Here is an 18,112-nt window from a genome sequence, read left to right on the forward strand (position 1 = left end):
GTTCCCCCTATGACACCCGAACGGATCTGCCCGGGTTCCTGAACGCGAACCATAGATATGGCGTGTCGATTGGTGGACAAAGATTGTTACTTGGAATGACCAGGGTAAGAGATGGACCCCATCCCTTTCATCAGGGGGCCATGGACGATTATTACTTGAAAAGGGAGTGAAATCTTGAACACGCTACGAACTAGCCACATTTCGTGGGGCCAAGCATAACACTTAAGCGAGGTCGGAGATCTGTTCGTTTTTGGTTTTAGCCACCACGTCTAGGAACTTGCTTATACGAGTACACTTAGTACATATGTACTTGAAATGCATGTACTTGTTTGTTATTCTGTGTGGTCTGGACTCAAACCTCGGGGAGAAACAATTGCAGCCCAATTACTTCTGCATTGTGGATATCTCAATTCCACTATTCCATACTGAGTATGATTCAGACGCTAGTAAAACAGGAGTTAGCTCCCACTGACAAAAATTCCTCTTTTCTCTCACCATTTTCTCTCCAATTCAGCCTCTGGATTTATCCCAAAATGATAACCACCGGCGCTAAATGGACTAGTTACTAGACGATTCGTAATCCCACTTAGGGGTCCATCCAGTCCCTCTGGTCCACTTCAATCCACTTAGTTCGATCCAGTTTTAACAGATTTGCAAGTTATCTTGCTACATTGGTTCATAGTTATGGAGTCTTCATTTGCGAGTTAGAGATCCATCGGGGAGAGATCGAGATATCAATGGATTTACAAGGAAAATTACTTATTTTGTAATTTTTTCTTTCACCTGGTATGGGATGCTTCGGATGCGCCCAGGGTGTGGCTTCCGCCACTCCTGTCGGCAAATCACCGTCAGCAATTCGGCTCCGATCTTGATCTTTTTTTACTCACAGTTCGTACCTGGGAGATTATTCTATTCCAAGGGTTTATTTTACCAGGAACGAGCTGCGGTGTAACCATGTACCCCGTACATGTATGACGTGAAATATGCCTCCGATCGTGATGCAGTACAGCACTTGAGAGTACATACGGAGTACAGGGTCCATTGTCCAGGTGCAGTTTTTTGTATTCCCTGTACTTCTGTCACCTAGCCGATACAACTCTACTCGGGATCTGGTTTCATGCTACTAGTATGGAGTAAATATCCGGTTTTTGATTGAGTCTTGGTATGCTGTATGTCTCACTGACCCGCGGTTCTAGGCATAATCAACACCGTTGATATAGTCTATTGCGGAGTAAGTAGACCGAGGCAAGATTTAACGATTGGATTAACACAATGCATATTTTTGTATTGTGAGATTCCAAGGCATTATGAGTGCATATACTAGAGAGATAGTGTACCTTGGCATACTAATAAACCTAGATATTCAAGTGTGTGCTGTCCTGTGGCAAAGGTAAACAATTTGAAGAATGGTATTGGTGCTCGTAAGCGGAGCACTTGGCGCAGGGTCTATAGCTAATTAAGCCTTGACAGTTATGGCCTACACAGGATAGAAATGGGAAATTTCGGTTCAAATTGCCGAGTCAATCAATCGAGTCAATCGCGATCTATGTAAAACTTGAACCTGGAAGGATCTGAGTCAACTGGTATATCCCAAACAACTTGAATCCTCAACATGTTTCATGGTTATGGGCTACCTAGTATGAGGTTAACCATACTCGCCATGAAGCTCGTATTTCAATGCATAAAGACTTGAAAGAAATTTCAAATGGCCCACAGAGAATGCACAGTTCGAGTAGTATTTCGCAATTGGTATTCGTATCAAATGCATAGATCTCTCCAGGGCTATAGCTCGGAATGGATACCAAGTACCATGTATGGAGCCCTTGGAAATTAAAGCAGAATGCGATGGCCCACATATCCATAAGAGGAATACTCCGCCGGCAAGATTGTCCACTGACAACTCATTTCTTTTTTTTGCCTTGCACTCGATTCCAAGACCATGCAGCTAATGTTTAGCTTCACGGCAAAGAGAAAACGGGAGGGGGTGGAAGACTCCACCATGCAGAAAATTTCTTCTCACGAAAACAGAAAAAAATTCATATTCAAATCCCATGTATCTCCGAAATAGACTTCTAATGTAGTCCACTTATTCCTGTAACCGAATCTCAGAGAATAAAAAAAAATTCAAAGCCAAAATGTGATACCCACTATCAAAATTCCAACCTGGTAATAGTGAAATGGGGCCATCTTAAGCCGCCATGAGATCGACAAATTCGGCCCACTTCGGCCCAAAACTAGCATAGTAGTCGGTGTTAAGGTGAGTGATGAAAACCTCATCGGCAACCTTGCGAACCGTCTGCACTAGATCGCGCAGTTCTGACCCCTCTAGGGTATCCGGCACAGAGTGGATCATGGCGACACGCTGGGAGCCATTATGCGGGATTTCCGTGAGTAGGTTAGCCTGGTACCGCTCTTGGAAAGTGGTGTAAGCAGCTTCGAATATGACGGTTGAGTCTGTGGTAGAAAAGTACCGAGAATCTGGGACTGCGCCTGGATTCTGAATGACCTGTTGAGGTGTTAGTTCACGTTCAAGTTACCAGTGGGAGAATAAGGATCTTCGCTAAGATATCCCAGATAAGGTGTAAACTGGTCCTTTTGGGTCTGCTGCCCAACAAGTGATGAACTACGGAGTGCAGGATGCGATATATTCTCCACTAGGGAAAGCCCCGCGGGAGGCTAGGAGTGGAGTGGTGCGATTCGGGAAATCGGACGGACATGAGATGCAAGGGGAAGAATATTCCGGAAATCCTTGACGGAGAGTTGAGAGGCCAATGGATATGAGGGAGGTGAAGAAGAAAAAAAAAGTAAATCGGAAAAAAGCAATAGTAACTTACATATGGGTTGGGGCCGAATTCATTGTGATTCTTAACGAATTGGGTCAAGTTTTCGAAGTAAGCAATGTGATGCGCATCGTATTGTTGTGGTGTCTCATCAAAGAATATACCCCGAACAGCTAAATTCGGGTTACAGGATTTGATCGGCCAAGCCGCGTATGTCTCAATATCCCTGCAGATCAGGGAGATATCCCGTTGTGCATAGGAAGTATGGACGTATCCCAGAAGTTTGACATTGATGTGAGATGAGAGTCTAGGAATGGCGCGAGTATATTTGGCATCGGGCAGCGAGTCTGGCCCTGGACCATTACCAGGATTGATTATAACGGTAAAATTGACATTGGGGTAAGTTGTAATCCTGTTTTCTAGTCAGTAATAGATTCTGATTTTCTTTTTTTTCTCTTTGCAGCTTTTTTTTTTTGAACAACGGCTTTTTAGCGCGGTTGTGTGTGGTTGGGGCCCAAATAATTCATGGATGGGAATATAACTCCGTGTGTGGCGGGTTACCATCTGGCCAGTGGCTTGGTCTATTTGATTTCTTCGTGCCGAATAAAAATGAAAAGGGAATTTGAAAGGGAGAGATCGACCATGGGGGAAACATACACGTCTTCTAACTGGGACCATGCCCCTGGACTAGGGTACACATAGAGTGGTACAATGACATTAGACTCGGATTTGGGGCCCATGTTTGGTATATCATGCAGCTGAGTGATCGAAAGACGAGGTTTTATGACGATTACGAAGAAAAACGGAGCTCGGAGTACGGAGTAGATAAGGGAAAGATGACTAGCGTGAAAAACCATACTGCGCTAGTAACACAGTTTGTCAGTGGAATTTTTGGTGCTGAATTTAGATATCACGTATTTTTGGACCCATAGTTCTTATTCTAGATGAGCAGGATTGGTCAAATTAGAAAAATGACACATATTAAATGGCTTAGTAGAGGATTCCCGGCTAATTCAAGGAGGAATTGGAACTATCTATATCATTTTAATAGTTTTAATAGCTCCATGGAGTAAAATGTAAATGGTTCCGACTGGACGGTTATCCTGTACTCTGTACGAAGTAGTGGGAGCACTACATTCTGCCCTAAACACAAAGCGGGTCACGCCAGTGACATGAAAGTCCAAAAAAGTCCCATATTACATGAGATTTGCAAGTCGATTCGAGGGGTGATGCGGTCATCAGCCCCGGCTGAGGCCCCTCAAGTCCCGTCCTGGTGGATGTCCTGTGGAGGCACTTTAGAGTCGTGAGAAAATAATAATAAAAAATAATAAAAATAAAAAATAAAACCCCAAGGTCTAGCCACATTTTGGCCCACCATCCACGGGGAGTCTACTTGAGTGTTCTTTGGTCTGCTTTCATTGCCTTTCCTGCCGCCCAAATCCATTGGTTGATTGACGTGTGTTCCTTTTGCTGACTTGGGGCCCTTGTTTAGTTTGCGCCCTCCATTTATTCCGCTAGGAGTAATAAGTCCTTATCCAAGGAACAACCCCAGGCAAAGTACAAGAAAAGCAATTCGGGCATCGAGGTAGCATCAGGGCTTCTCATTCTCTATAAATACTGTGTGCTGGTCTGAAATCCAAACGACTGCCCATTTCTTCAAGTTCAAGACCGCATAAGAGTCTGATATTTGTTCATCAGCATTTGCACAGGTGCCGAACTTCTTCTGTGCTAACTTGACCCACTGTTTGTCTCAAATTGGGCTATCCCAGTGGCATTCACCTCCAATATTCATAATGGATAGTCGCCGTCGGTCAGACGCGAGTACTCCCGTGGAGAGCGACTCACCACAATCACCACTGTCACCAGACTTTGTCGACACTCCAGCAACACAGTCGTCTGTTTTATTTGACGACCTGAATGAGTTGCTGCGCAGATTCCCTTCCGAGAGCCCTTATATCCTGGTAACAGGTGGCCTCGGCTTCATTGGTAGCCACACAACGCTAGAGCTGCTCAAGGCCAACTATAATGTCATTGTCATCGACAACCTGAGCAATGCTTTCGCGAATGTTCTCGACCGCATTGATCTTCTAGCACGGAAGTTCCACCAAGACAATGGAACCAAGATGCCCACATTAAGATTGCATGCCCATGATTATCGAGACACCAAAGCCCTTCGATCTCTACTAGATGAATATCAAGTAGAATCACGATGGGGCATCACAAAATCGAAAATCACCGGCGTCATTCACTTTGCTGCATACAAAGCTGTCGAAGAGAGCATCCAAAAACCACTGAAATATTACGCCAACAATGTCAGCGGCATGATTGACTTCACATCCACACTTGGAGACTTCGGTATCAAGACATTCATCTTCTCGTCTTCGGCTACCGTGTATGGTACACTGGCAACCTCAGGTCTACCACTGAAAGAGGAGCTCTGTGTGCACAAGGAAGAAGTATACATCGACCATACTGGCGTAGCCAGAGTGGTTCAGCCGGGATGTACTGGGATAACCAATCCTTATGGACGCACGAAGTGGATCTGTGAGGCTATCCTAGCGGATATCGCCACCTCTGATCCAGAGTGGACGATCGTTGCTCTTCGATATTTCAACCCTGTTGGGTGTGATCCTTCTGGGCTACTCGGCGAAGACCCAAGACAAATCCCAACAAATCTTCTCCCGGTGGTTGTGAAGGTCATGACAGGCCAGTACGCCGAGTTATCAATGTTTGGAACGGATTGGGAGACGGAGGACGGGACTGCCGTTCGGGACTTCATTCACGTCACGGATCTGGCTCGAGGTCATATTGCGGCTCTCAGTACTGCGAACGAAGGTCAATTGAGCGAGAACTTCCGCACGTTCAACCTGGGTACCGGCTCGGGTCACTCTGTACAGGAGGTGGTCACCACTATGGAAAGTGTTGCTTCCAAGCCCATCCCCACAAAGGTTGCAGGTCGTCGACCAGGTGATGTGGGATCTTGTGTGGCAGTTGTCGACAGATCTCAAGATGAACTTCAGTGGAAGACAGAAAAGTCACTGAAGGACGCTTGTCAGGATATCTGCAATTTCCTAGATGTCAGTGGTCTCTCTTCATGAGCGGATGTTTTTGCTGTATTTTTGTTTCATCTCTTTTGGAATATTCTGGGATTGATAAGATGTTTCTGGTGGTTATTTGGAGAGTTTGGGTTTCGGCTTAGTGTCTTAATGTTTTTTTTCTTGGATCTCGAAGTGATGGGTTGTTCTCCTTCAGAGCTTTGGGGAATCTTAATATTTTCAAGTTTTTGTTAGCATTCTCATACCCATTGCAATGATTTTGTTTTATTTTCTGTCTCAATTCTCAGTCGTGATTTTCCGATTCATTGATGCTCATCAGCCATGTAGACATTGGTGTCCAAATAGACCGTAGATCAGGAGATGATTCTAGATCATCCAGATGAGGAAGAAAGACAGTTTGAATGAGCCCAGGGATCTGAACGACTGTTGTCAACATTAGACGTCAATCATCGATGATCACAAAGAGGAGATAGTCGGATGTTCCCAAACGGGAAAGAGGAACATATCACGACACGTGACTTTCTCCGGCTTGGCATCAGATCTGCGCCGCAAGTTTTCTGGTCGAGTGTCCGCGCCAGCAGCATCATCGATACCTCCACAAACCTGCCACTCGGCCTGCGTTGACCCCGATCCTACTCAATTCACCTCTCTGAGCGGTCAATTTCTCTCACTGCGACCATGATCTGCCGAAGCTGCAGAACGAGCATGCTGTCCCGGCTGCAGCAACAACAAGCCGTGACATGGACAGCATCATCAGCGCGCCAACTGCCTCTGGCTCGTAGCCAATTCCGATTCTACAGTGCTGCCGCCCCCTCCTCTCCTCCCAACCCCCGCCAACCCTCCGTCGGGGATGTCACCACCCCATCCGCCATCTCCTCTGCAACCCCCGGTGTTTCACAGCCCTTGAGCACCCCAGAAGGTGTCCACGTCGATGTACAGCCTGGCGCTGCTACTAAGCCCGTCGTTGAGCGCCCACCCAGCAGCTGTCCTGCCGGCACCAAGCTGAACGGCCTGAACTACTTCAAGAATAAGCCCGATGTCTTCGCCAAGGACGATTCGGAATACCCCGAGTGGCTGTGGGATCTCCTGAGCGACCCAAGCAAGCAGTCCAAGAAAGATAATGGTGGAGTTGATGTGAGCTGTATGTTTAATCATTCCCCCGCAGGAATCCCCTTTCCCCAGCTAACGCCCTTTTCCAGCCTTGAACAAGAAGCAACGGAAGCGCTATGAGAAGAAGCTCGCCGCTCGCACTGCTGTCCTACCGCCCAAAATCCCTGCCCACCACAACTCCCACGATATCACACCGGCCTCATACAACCGCGGAGGTCTCCCCGCAGATGCCCTTGCCGATGCCTCCAATGACCTAAGCCAGCGCGGAGAGGTTATCAAGAGTGCTCGTGAAGCCCGACGCAAGGCCATCAAGGAATCTAACTTCCTGCGTGGTCTGTAAACATTCAGTCGGGTGTATTTGTTTTACTAGGCGTCGACCATTGGTTTTTGAAGAAGCGGATTCATCTCCTGGACGGTATTGGGGGAAAGACTATATCGCCCATGACCGCTGTGGATATCACATAAAACAGGTCCTTCGCGACCTCCGGCTCCGGCATGTATTATTACGTCGATTTGATTTGCTCCATTTGTGCTATATATATTCAATGATACTTGATCTACAACACTTGCTGCTCCAGGCTGCACCGCTTTTTAGATTAATCCGCATTCTCGGTCCCTGCATACTAACTCAAGGTCAACCGTCTCACGCATCCACCTGTGGAACCGGCCACTCCTTCTCTTCTCCCTGTCCCTCCAACCAAGGTGAACAGACATTCCACAACACCCTGAACTCACCATCTCCAAATGCCATAAACTTCTCCCAAAGATCCGGAGCGAATCGATGCAGAAACGCCAAAGTAGACACGAAGAACAAATCCACGCACCCAGCCTTCTCCCCCTCGAAGAACGGTCCCTTCTTTCCCTCCCTCCCCTTCAAGACATCAAGCAACGGTCCACTGCTCTTCTCAACCGATTCCCAGAGCTCTTGGATCTCTGCTGGGTCTGTGGGCCTAACTTCAGCCAACGGCTTCCCAAAAGACTCGCTCCGAGTCCGCACGAAATACTCCTGTCCACGAGGATCCAGGTACTCAGGTACAGTGGGAATGATAATCGATCGGATTGCAGGGCCCAATCCAATGGTTAGTCTTTGTACCGCAAGTAACAGTGCGTAGCTTGCATCGCCGGATGGGAAGAGCGGGGGCTCGGGAAAGACCTTATCGAGGTGTTGCACGATGGGAAGCGAGTCCATCATTGCGCCGTTTGGGTTGGATGTTACACTGTCGTGGATGATTGCAGGGAGAGTCCACTTGTATCCCGTGGGATTGGCTTCAAGGCCGAGTCCCTGAGTGAAGGGTTTGATGTCGGGATAGGAGATCCAACTTTGAGTGTAGGGAATGTTCTTGAAGTTCAGAACTGTTCGCACTTTGAGGGTGTTCGGAGACCATGACTTTGATGACCCTGCTGGGGGTTACTACATGGGTTCCTTAACTTTTGATTACAGGGCATACCTGGGAGGGTCGAGGGTATGTCGAAGAAGTGAACGGGGTTTGACTCGGCCATGGTGTCAATTGAGCAATTCGAGTTTTGAGTAATTGGATTAAATGAGATGTTTCTGGGTCGGGGGCATGAAGGTATTAATGAGTGAACTGGACCATTATGATCGAGCGGGGTTGCACGCCTGATGGATTTATCAGCAACGCTACTGACTCGAGTTTAATTAACACCAGTGGACGCGTCAATATGAATCCTTTCAGTCTAGCTTTGATCCGGTGACTGTTACTAGTAACTTGTAGACTGTGTTATCATAAGAGGTTGCGGCACACACGAATCATGTGTGTTCATCTGCTATCTGCTATCTACTAATAGTAACTTGAACTCTTCTAGCCATTTCCATTCACCCTTCCCACAATATCATGCTCACCCTTGTATACTCATTTTAGAGCACTCTTCATAGTGCTCTAGACCAAATGCTGTATACTAGACGCCAAGCACAAGAGCCTATGATCCGCAATGGAGCCACGTCTCAGTGCCCAGTGGGGAGTCGATCAAGTGGAACACACGTGTCTTAACTCTCAATATGATTTCTGATTTGAATTCCTTATTCTCAAATCCATCTTTCTTTCTCAATAAACTCATCAAAGAAAGAATCTTGCAAAGTTCAATTCCAGGACAAAGACTCCAGGAATATCCCTGAATCACTCACGCCAATTGTTACTGCGGGGCAAGCCATCACCAATAAGCGACTAGCTCACCGCTAGTACAGGTAAAGTCCGATATCTTGCAGGAAATCTCATTTTGAGATTAAGATACATACAAGCACAGCTTATCTCAAACCCAAAGTTCGTGGCGAGCTGAAATGCAAAAAGTCGATAGCCTCGTTGAGCGCGCGCGCCATCTTTCGCTACATCCTTCCACTTCAACTGCAGGATCTCTGGATGCGCATTTACAGAAAATATATGAGTCGTTTTCTGCATCTGAGGTGTCAAAGGTGGATTTTTTGAGTCATGTTCAATGGGATAAGCCTGCCGTTCAGGTCCAGACTCAGCCTCAGTCTGTCATTTCCGCTGAAGCTGAAGCTGACCCGTTGGCTTCTCTGTATGCCTTTCGGGCGTATATGAGAGATCCAGCGTCTTGTGCTCAGGGTCCTGCAAAGGAACTTGATCTATCAGCGCCTCTTTCGGATTATTTTATCTCGTCTAGTCATAATACGTATTTGACGGGGAATCAGCTATATAGTGATGCAGCCGCGAGTGCGTATACATCGGTATGTGAACCCGTTATGTGGTACTACGTGAATGAATTTTGATACTGATTAATACAATGTTTAGGTTCTTCTTCAGGGTTGTCGCTCTGTAGAAATCGATGTTTGGGACGGGGAGCCCATAGACCCAAATGAAACTGAAGATAGCAGTGACAGTAACGATGCTGAAGCCGAGGGCAAGAAATCAACACTCAAGTCCAGAATCAAGGATACTATCAAGTCCAAGTTTGACTCTGAGGAGAAAGCAGCGAAGGGGGCATTGGAAGATGCTCTTCACAGGAAATCAAAGTCTTCCGACGCTGTTACTGGTGACCAGTCTCCTGTCCTGGGTGAACCGCGCGTTCTTCATGGACATACATTGACCAAGGGAACCAAGTTCCGTGATATCTGCTACGCTATTCGTGATAGTGCGTTCGTGAACTCCGATCTACCGGTGATCATCAGTTTCGAAGTTCATGCGTGCTTGGAGCAGCAGCAGCAGATGGTGGATATCATCAATGAAGCTTGGAAAGGCTTGCTTGTTGAAGTGCCTTCTGGTGTTGACGCTGATAAGCTGCCCACGCTGGCTCAGCTTAAACGTAAGATCTTGATCAAGACTAAGTCGATGCCTCTGACGGAGTCTGATGAGACTCCTGAAGCATTGGAAGAGACTGATGGGTCGGGAGGTGTGCAGCAAAAGCCTGCTAAGCCATCCAAGGTCCTGGAAGCACTCGCAAAGCTGGCGATTTATACCCGAGCATACCATTTCAGCAACTTTGAGCAACCGGGTACGTTATGCTCAGATATTAAATCCCTGTGATGTGATCCATTACTAACATGTTGATGTTGATAGAGGCCAAGGTACCAGGACATGTCTTCTCACTATCTGAAAGGTCAGCCCGAGAAGCACACGAGAAATACCGCGATGCACTTTTCGCCCACAACCGGTGTGCAATGATGCGAATCTACCCATATGCTCTGCGAGTCACATCCTCAAACCTGGACCCAACATTCCACTGGCGTCGCGGCGCACAACTCGTAGCGCTGAACTGGCAAAACGTCGACAAAGGCATGATGCTGAACCACGGCATGTTCGATGGAACTCAGGGCTGGGAACTGAAACCCAACGGATATCGTAGTTCCGAAGCACCAACCGATTCCATCTTGCGCACATCATCCCTCGATCTCACTATTGAAGTCTTCGCGGCCCAGGACTTACCCCTCCCGCCGAATCATACCGAAAAGGGATTCCGCCCGTACCTCGTCTGCCAGTTACATGTTGAGGAGCCTGAGGGTCCTGTTGCCGCTGATCGTGATGATGCGAGCTCAGATACGGAGAAAAGTAGCTATCGCCGTCGTACGAAGACGTTGACGGGCAGGAATCCGGATTTCAAGGCACAGAAATTGATTTTTCCTACTGTGGAAGGTGTAGTTGAAGAGCTCAGTTTCGTTCGGTTAGTTTTTCCCCTTTTCTTTTCTTGTTTTTTCGTCTTTTTTCATTATTATTGTTCGCGGAATTCTCTTCCGTCCCTCAACAATGCACTTCTTACGTGCAGGGCATCCAATCGTTTCACAACATTTTATGGAATGGGGTCTGATCATGCACTTGACTGATTTAATTCGGTCTCAATGCCTTTTTCCCGGTCTTGCCTCCTTCATGCTCTCTCATGCACCGGGATGTCTCTTTTGGGTTGGAAATGCATCTATTACCTCGGAAATCACATCTGCAACACCTGTTCCTGTCCCCTGCATCAGAATTTCTGGAATTGAGATGCGAGTTCTCTGCAGAAAAGCTGACATTTTTCTTGTTTTATTTTAGTTTCAAAATCAAGGATGATGAACTTCTTGGTCGTGATGCCATGGCTGCATGGGCTTGTATTCGACTTGATCGGCTACGAGAGGGATATCGACTTGTTCATCTTTATGATAGCACTGGGGAAAAAACAACCGGGATGTTATTGGTTCGAATCACAAAGCAAGTCGCTTAATGTCACACGATTAATTAGTCAACATGATAGATCTATCATTCTCTTTTCTGAACTTCTCTTTAGCCCTTTTTCCCTCTCTTGTAAATCTTATTCTTTGGATTTCTCGTTGGCGTGATGGCTGATACACATTCAGCCTTGGGCTGCGATCTGTATCTATGCGGGCGTTCAGGCATCCATGCCTATCTGTCACACAGCCTCGATACCCTTGTCAGGATCAGATCTCAAAAAAAAAGAAAATAATAATAATAATAATAATATTTATACCTGTTAGCTGCCAGGGAACAGACTCTTCAGGTGCTGCAAGGATCAGACGTGGCGCCCATATGCTGGACGCCTCGCATATTCACTTGGGTGACAGTGCAGTGGACATAGTGGCAGCATAATGGCATCGCGCAATGTCATATCGCAATGAAGTACAAAGAGCCCTGCACCAAGTATGTCATCCGATACTCGGCATTTGAGGCAGAACTTTATCGGTCCTACAGAACACATGTACAAGGGAATCCCATGATGTAAGATGTCCAGGTGCGGTTAGGCCCCGGGGGCCTTGGAAGCCAGCTCATCCCCGATCGATTGTTTCTTTTTTTTATGTGAGAATCATGCGTTCGATCGCGGTTTCTAGATAGGTCGGTGGATTCGATCGTAAGTTGTTTCCTAAACTGTTACTAATTCTCAGAGATCATACCTAGGTAGAGGCGGTGTTCAAAGACATTGCAGAACCTCCTTGAAGCAAGGAGGCTCGGTGGAAAGGATGCAGTGCCACAGACCACGGTCCCCTGTGGAGATCATTTCAAGTGCATGGTCTCCTCATGCTGCAGAATTAAACACGAAGTCCATGATATTCGAGAACGCAGAACGCAGAACGCAGAACGCAGAACGCAGAACGCAGAGTTCCTGCTTTCGGCATCCTGCTTTGGAGATATGCAAATGAGCAGTACACATCGCACTCCAGGGAATGAAGGTGATTTGCGGTATCTGCGGCTAGTCTCTCTGCTCAGTGAGAGTAGGGGGGGAAGACCCACTGGATCCTGGAGCTATACTCCGGGGGGACATACGAGGCTCTCTTTGACAGCTGGGAGCTATTTGAGAAGTTTGAAAAAAGCACTTATTCGGATATCCGCAGCCTTTTAAATGGGTCTTTTTGAATGGTCGAGACTGTCGGGGTGGAACCCCTGACAGGGGTGTCAAGGAACTGTAGAACGTGGATAGCCAGTCCATCGGTGCAAAACCAAGAAAGAACTCCACTGAAATCAAAATCAGGCTATGGGTTGCATATAAGCAAACAAGAAAGTTTTCCTGCATGATGCGTGCCATCGAGCCCCGCCGTTTCTGGACTCAGATAAAATACACTAAAAGGGTCGTGCTTGGTGTTTTGATCGCTCCAGGGCTGTAGCAGATGCATCCTAGGTACAGAAACTCTGTATTTCCGTAAGTTGAATGGCAAATCTTCGGTTCAAAGACTAGAATCGTAAGACCGAACTTTGAGAGTTGAGTTCAGCACCACGGTTGTACGCAGCTGGAGATAGGAGTCCAAATGGACTAAGATCGCCGCCAAGCGACATGCATCAGATTGATCAACATGGAGAGTGGGGCTAAGTGACAAGCAGAATAACCAAAAGCTCCGAATTTTTTTGATTATAAAGTGAAGGAGTAATTGTAAGGCTGATTCACTCCTTTGATGTACCACTGATCCTGGAAATCGTATTTGTAAGTTGCGGCTAAAATAACATATTCTCCATAGGAGGTTCCAAAAGGTTAGGGGGGGGAAGGAGTTTTGATACCCAACAACTTGAGTCATATCCAGTTGCTTTTCTAGACTTGAACCTCGATCAAACTCAATCATTACAAAGTTTGAGGTAGATCATCTAGAAATGAGATCCCTCCCCTTCAAGTCTCCCCTTCAAGTTGTGGAGGGGTTCACGCAAAGACCTGGTGACAGCTTGACAAGAAAAAAAATATATGGACACAGGCTAAACTCACAAAATAAGTGAGATTGTCCAATAATCGGACACCATCTTCGACATGAGACGTATCATTCACAGCCCCCCCCCCCCTGTCAGAGCAAGAGCAAATCAACGATGAATAGTGGCCGAGGTTGACCGAGTGGATCCCTCATTCCGGGGTCGCAGGAACGATACATCAACTTTCTGGTTTTTTTTTTTCATTTTTGGCTGCTCTTTCAGCCCATAGTTGACAAGAATCGGATCATCCACCTATTCCTTCTTAGCTCCATTGCATGACTGGAAGCAGTAATGTGTCTCGATACGATCGGCTTTTTTTTGTGTTCGTGAGACCTGCAACACGTCTCAAGCAGGATTTCTGGATATGTCAATCCACCCCCACCTGGCAAACTTGGATTGAAACTTCAAAGGAAAAAAAAAAAAAAAAAAAGCCCGGGGTGTTCGGACAAGATAAATATGATTGGTTTATCTCTTCTGTGGCGTTGACAACAATTTTATCCAGTAGAACCTTGATCCTTGATGTAAAGAGTAAAGAGAATAAGGGAGAAGAAGGAGAAGGAGAAGCTTACTCTCTCACGGGAACTTCCGAAAATCCACACTTTTCTATACTTTGTTTGACCTCAAATCCTTTTTTTTTTAAAATCCTTTTTGAATTTAATTTTTATATTTTATATTTATATTTATATTTATATTTATATTTTCTAATTTATGATTTATTATTTTCTTATTTTTATTTTTTTGAAAATCTGCAATCGCGGGGCGTACACTGGGCTTGATCTCTTTTCCCCTTTCTCTCCTAGTTTATTTTCTCCCTTATAAAGACCTCCTTCCAGCTAGACAAAATCCAAATCAGATGCCTTCTATCCTCAATTGCATAACTTGTGAAATCTTTCAAGCTCGGTTGCCTTGACGCAAACCTCCTCGAATCACAATCAAACTTTCCCGATATAACTTCCATCATCCTGCACCATGACCAACTCTTCATGTGTATCAACAAGCTCAAAGCTGCCTTCCGTCAACAAGGTTCGTTCAGTAAACAGTTTCAAATAAGACTCTCTCTAACCAAAATATAGATGCCCGGTGTTCGGTGTCCTAACTGCGCGTCTAAAGGACAGGAAGTCTGGGTTATCCCAGGTAAAAGCTGTCATGTATGCCATACTCCATGTGCATGAAATTTGAGCTACACCTTGAGATATCGATGGAACTCAACTCAAGTTGCCAGTGTGTCCCAATATGGGCCAAGACTTGGGTGGACACTTTTTATTATATGTATATAAAATTATAGACGCAGCCATGCTTGCCTCTGTCAAGTTGGTATCTATTTCAAGTTAGTGCATGGTGTGAAATCATGAGCGAGACCGAGACTACAAGACTAGACATACCTACCCATGGACTCGAACATTTGAATGGTGAATTCAAACTTGAAATACAACCCGCCGCCGAATTCCAAGTCTTCTACTAAGGTTGATGGTCGTGCCTGTGAACATGTGACACTTCAAGTTGCTAGCACTAGATGAAAGTTAACATCCATCAATGTATTTCAATAAATCATGAAGTCGAAGTACTACATAAATCTACAGGTAGTACCAACTTGAAACGGAAACAGCTTGAACCAGTTGACATTTGAACTTCCAAGGTTCAACTTGAAGTTGAAGTAGTCCACAATTGACCCGGACATCTGATATATAAATACTACAAGTCAACTGGTAGTACTACCTACACATGGCATACAGGGCTATAGTTACCTCCAGGCTATGTACCGCCCGGGCGACTCCAAGTCGGACCTTCAACCAGTTGACTTCCAACTTGAAGGTTCAAGTTCAAGTTCTCAGGTTGAAATGCTGAAAACTGCCCAGGTGGGTACATGGATACATACCGTACTCAAGTGCTACTATTAGTACATACTAGTACATCAGTAGTATATCCATTTATATTACCTATGTACATATGGATATAGTACTAGTAGTAAAACCTGCACATGTGAAGTGCAATAAACACCAACCTTGCAAGGTACCGGGATGGGTTGTATTCAATTAAAATTGCTCTTGAATGTTATCAATTGATACTATGACGTAGCCTCAGGCTTTTAAATTCACTTAAAGGTTCCAGCTGAAACCTCACATTGGCATATATAGCCTTAAGCCTATGGCTGCTTTAAGCTCAAATCTTGGAAATGCCAGCGATGTGCCCTGCAGACATAATTATATTTAGTACGTGATACCACCGTCACTAGTAGTGACTTGAAGTGCTAGAGTATACCTAGGAGGTATCAATGGGCATTCAAATTGTGAATCTTACTATGTAATGAATGTACCTAATCTTCAAATGTTACATAGGTATACACTACCTACCTAGGTAGTATGGATGATTCCAAGGTTTACACGTACTCCAGCCTAGGATTAGATAGTAGAGCTACACCTGGGCATATGGAAAAACTTTTTCCTACTACTACATTCTCAGCCTTGGAAATGATGTGATGAATCACTTCTACTGCAAATATACAGATGCCGAGCCTAATTATTCTCAGTAACCAAAACTACCTACATGCACATAATAGCACTGGCCTAAGGAAGATTGAACACCTGGGCACTGGAATGAATCAAATATCAGCTGATTCCCAAGGTCTATAACTACCTAGGTGAGTGCAAATAATCTAGTGCAAGAAGCGGAAATCAACTCTGTAGGCTGAATTAGTTTCAAGGCTCACGTTTGCAGAATATTGATACTGAAATAGATCAAGGCTTACCTCTTGTTCCCCAAGTGACTATTTTCTGCAACATAGCGCTCTCGCTCGTCATGGGACATATTATTCCAGACAGCAGCATTTTGCCTGTGGTTTCTTGTTAGTACATAATGAAACGCGCTCAGGGATGCCATTATGTAGCTGAAGACATACTTGTTCCGCCATACGTAGTAAATTTTAGCAGCAATAAACAGAATCATACTCCAAACGGCCAACGCAATCAAAACTGTATTCCCAGTTCGATAATATGGTTTATCATTATCGTGGTATATCTGTAGCGTGTTCTTAGCCTTGTATCTTTGAGTTGCTTTCAAAGGTGATAAATTCAAGTTGAAAACTCACATTGCTCCCAATAATGGCACTTATCTGGACTGACATATTGTATAACGCGGTAGCAACCGTTCGAGTTCTGACAGTTCCTGCATTGCGAGATGTAATTGCCACAATGATTGCATGCACATACGGCATAGCCAACAGTAGTGTGATTAAAATCCACCGAGCCCAGGAACTCGCGCTATCAGGAAGAACTTCAAGGGCAATCAAGAGCACTAGAGCCCAAAATTCAGCAAATACACCAAGTAGGAGACGTTGGTTAAATCTTTCTGAGAACCATGTAATCCAAAGTAAGTTCACAATGAACAGCACATAGGCAGGAATGGTCAGCAAATTGGTATGGAAAGTGCTAAAACCAAGTGACTTCAATTCCAGGCTAATGTAGCTGGTTGCTGGAGTATTAGGAACCATCCAGGTTAATCCAACCAAGTATATGATCCACATGTCATAGTCCTTAAGGGCCTGCCAAAGCATCTTGGGGGTGACAGGCTGGCGATTGTGCATACCTCCCTTACTCGGATCATCGCGTAAGATACGATTGACCATGATCTTTTCCTCGTGCTCGTTAAACCAGCCTTTCTTTCCTCGCAACCACCCAGCTGTCTGGGTTGGAGAGGCTGGCATCCAGAATGCTGCCACGATACCAATAACACCGGTAATGAGTCCTTCAAAGGCGAACAGATAGCGCCAACCACCATTTCCTTGAGCGTTATGAATATGCAAGAAGCCATAAGCCAAAAACGCACTGAGAATAGATGTTCCTTCATAAGAGATCCAAAAAAAGCTAAGACGTATAGGAAGCTCCTTGGTCTTATACCAAAATGAGAGAAATAGAATAGTGTCTGGGATGCTTTAAAGAGGTTAGCTTTTTAGAATTCTTTCAAATAAAAGAGAACTCGGAAACTTTTCATACAAACCACCTTCCAAGAGACCTAGCATGGCTCTACAGGCGTAATAACCACTCTTGTTTTTCATAAAAGATTGACAGGCAGCAATCAGACTCCAGGTGACCATCTGAACTGGAATCCAGCGATCAGGGCCGACCCATTTCGAGATTAACTGCGAGGGCATTTCCGCGAAAAGAAATGTCAGATAGAATATTGTTTGCCCGATATTGTAGTTGTTTTCTGTCATTCCCAAGTCTGTAAGCATGGAGTCGGAGGTGGCTTGGACTATATTTCCACGATCTAGCTGAAGAGCAAAGAAGGTAATACATGCAAATGTACAAATTCTCCAGTCAATCTATGAATAATCATTAACTTCCTGTTGAGATACTTGTATCAGGGGCAGGCCTCAAGTTTCAAAATAGTACTATTACCTTTTTGACAATGGCCCTCTCTTCCTCTTCCGTCCATTCAAATTCAGGATCCCAGCGGTGGTAACCCTCATAAGTCTCAATTGGCTTATAGTAAAGAGGGTTTTCTGTAGCATCAAAGGCACAATCAACTGCTCTAATCACCC

At 45.4% G+C, this 18,112-nt stretch overlaps 6 protein-coding genes across 6 annotated transcripts; 3 read left to right on the forward strand and 3 right to left on the reverse strand.

The window, feature by feature from the left end:
• Positions 1 to 2,188: 2,188 nt before the first annotated feature.
• Positions 2,189 to 3,637, reverse strand: N7483_007714 (spherulation-specific family 4 protein; the record flags this gene model as incomplete). Its single annotated transcript, XM_057091151.1, has 3 exons — positions 2,189 to 2,506; positions 2,835 to 3,192; positions 3,438 to 3,637. The coding sequence occupies 3 exons, from the start codon at positions 3,635 to 3,637 to the stop codon at positions 2,189 to 2,191; spliced, it is 876 nt and encodes a 291-aa protein (XP_056945892.1).
• A 936-nt stretch (positions 3,638 to 4,573) lies between these two features.
• N7483_007715 (NAD-dependent epimerase/dehydratase family protein) lies at positions 4,574 to 5,878 on the forward strand (the record flags this gene model as incomplete). Its single annotated transcript, XM_057091152.1, has 1 exon — positions 4,574 to 5,878. The coding sequence occupies one exon, from the start codon at positions 4,574 to 4,576 to the stop codon at positions 5,876 to 5,878; it is 1,305 nt and encodes a 434-aa protein (XP_056945893.1).
• Positions 5,879 to 6,490: 612 nt separating this feature from the next.
• N7483_007716 (mitochondrial 54S ribosomal protein mL54) lies at positions 6,491 to 7,286 on the forward strand (the record flags this gene model as incomplete). Its single annotated transcript, XM_057091153.1, has 2 exons — positions 6,491 to 6,977; positions 7,036 to 7,286. Coding segments are annotated over 2 exons (738 nt in total), but the record flags the coding sequence as incomplete, so codon positions are not given.
• A 303-nt stretch (positions 7,287 to 7,589) lies between these two features.
• On the reverse strand, positions 7,590 to 8,446 carry N7483_007717 (glutathione S-transferase family protein; the record flags this gene model as incomplete). Its single annotated transcript, XM_057091154.1, has 2 exons — positions 7,590 to 8,344; positions 8,395 to 8,446. The coding sequence occupies 2 exons, from the start codon at positions 8,444 to 8,446 to the stop codon at positions 7,590 to 7,592; spliced, it is 807 nt and encodes a 268-aa protein (XP_056945895.1).
• A 796-nt stretch (positions 8,447 to 9,242) lies between these two features.
• N7483_007718 (putative phosphoinositide-specific phospholipase C) lies at positions 9,243 to 11,614 on the forward strand (the record flags this gene model as incomplete). Its single annotated transcript, XM_057091155.1, has 4 exons — positions 9,243 to 9,650; positions 9,715 to 10,414; positions 10,480 to 11,080; positions 11,446 to 11,614. 4 exons carry the CDS (start codon positions 9,243 to 9,245, stop codon positions 11,612 to 11,614), a joined length of 1,878 nt encoding a protein of 625 aa, XP_056945896.1.
• Positions 11,615 to 16,603: 4,989 nt separating this feature from the next.
• N7483_007719 (putative transporter) lies at positions 16,604 to 17,722 on the reverse strand (the record flags this gene model as incomplete). Its single annotated transcript, XM_057091156.1, has 2 exons — positions 16,604 to 17,501; positions 17,565 to 17,722. The coding sequence occupies 2 exons, from the start codon at positions 17,720 to 17,722 to the stop codon at positions 16,604 to 16,606; spliced, it is 1,056 nt and encodes a 351-aa protein (XP_056945897.1).
• Positions 17,723 to 18,112: the final 390 nt, after the last annotated feature.

This window comes from Penicillium malachiteum, assembly GCF_028827825.1.
Source record: "Penicillium malachiteum strain IBT 17515 chromosome Unknown utg000003l:1.0-4950554.0:1.0-4952489.0, whole genome shotgun sequence".
In the NCBI taxonomy this organism is placed as follows: Eukaryota; Fungi; Ascomycota; class Eurotiomycetes; order Eurotiales; family Aspergillaceae; genus Penicillium; species Penicillium malachiteum.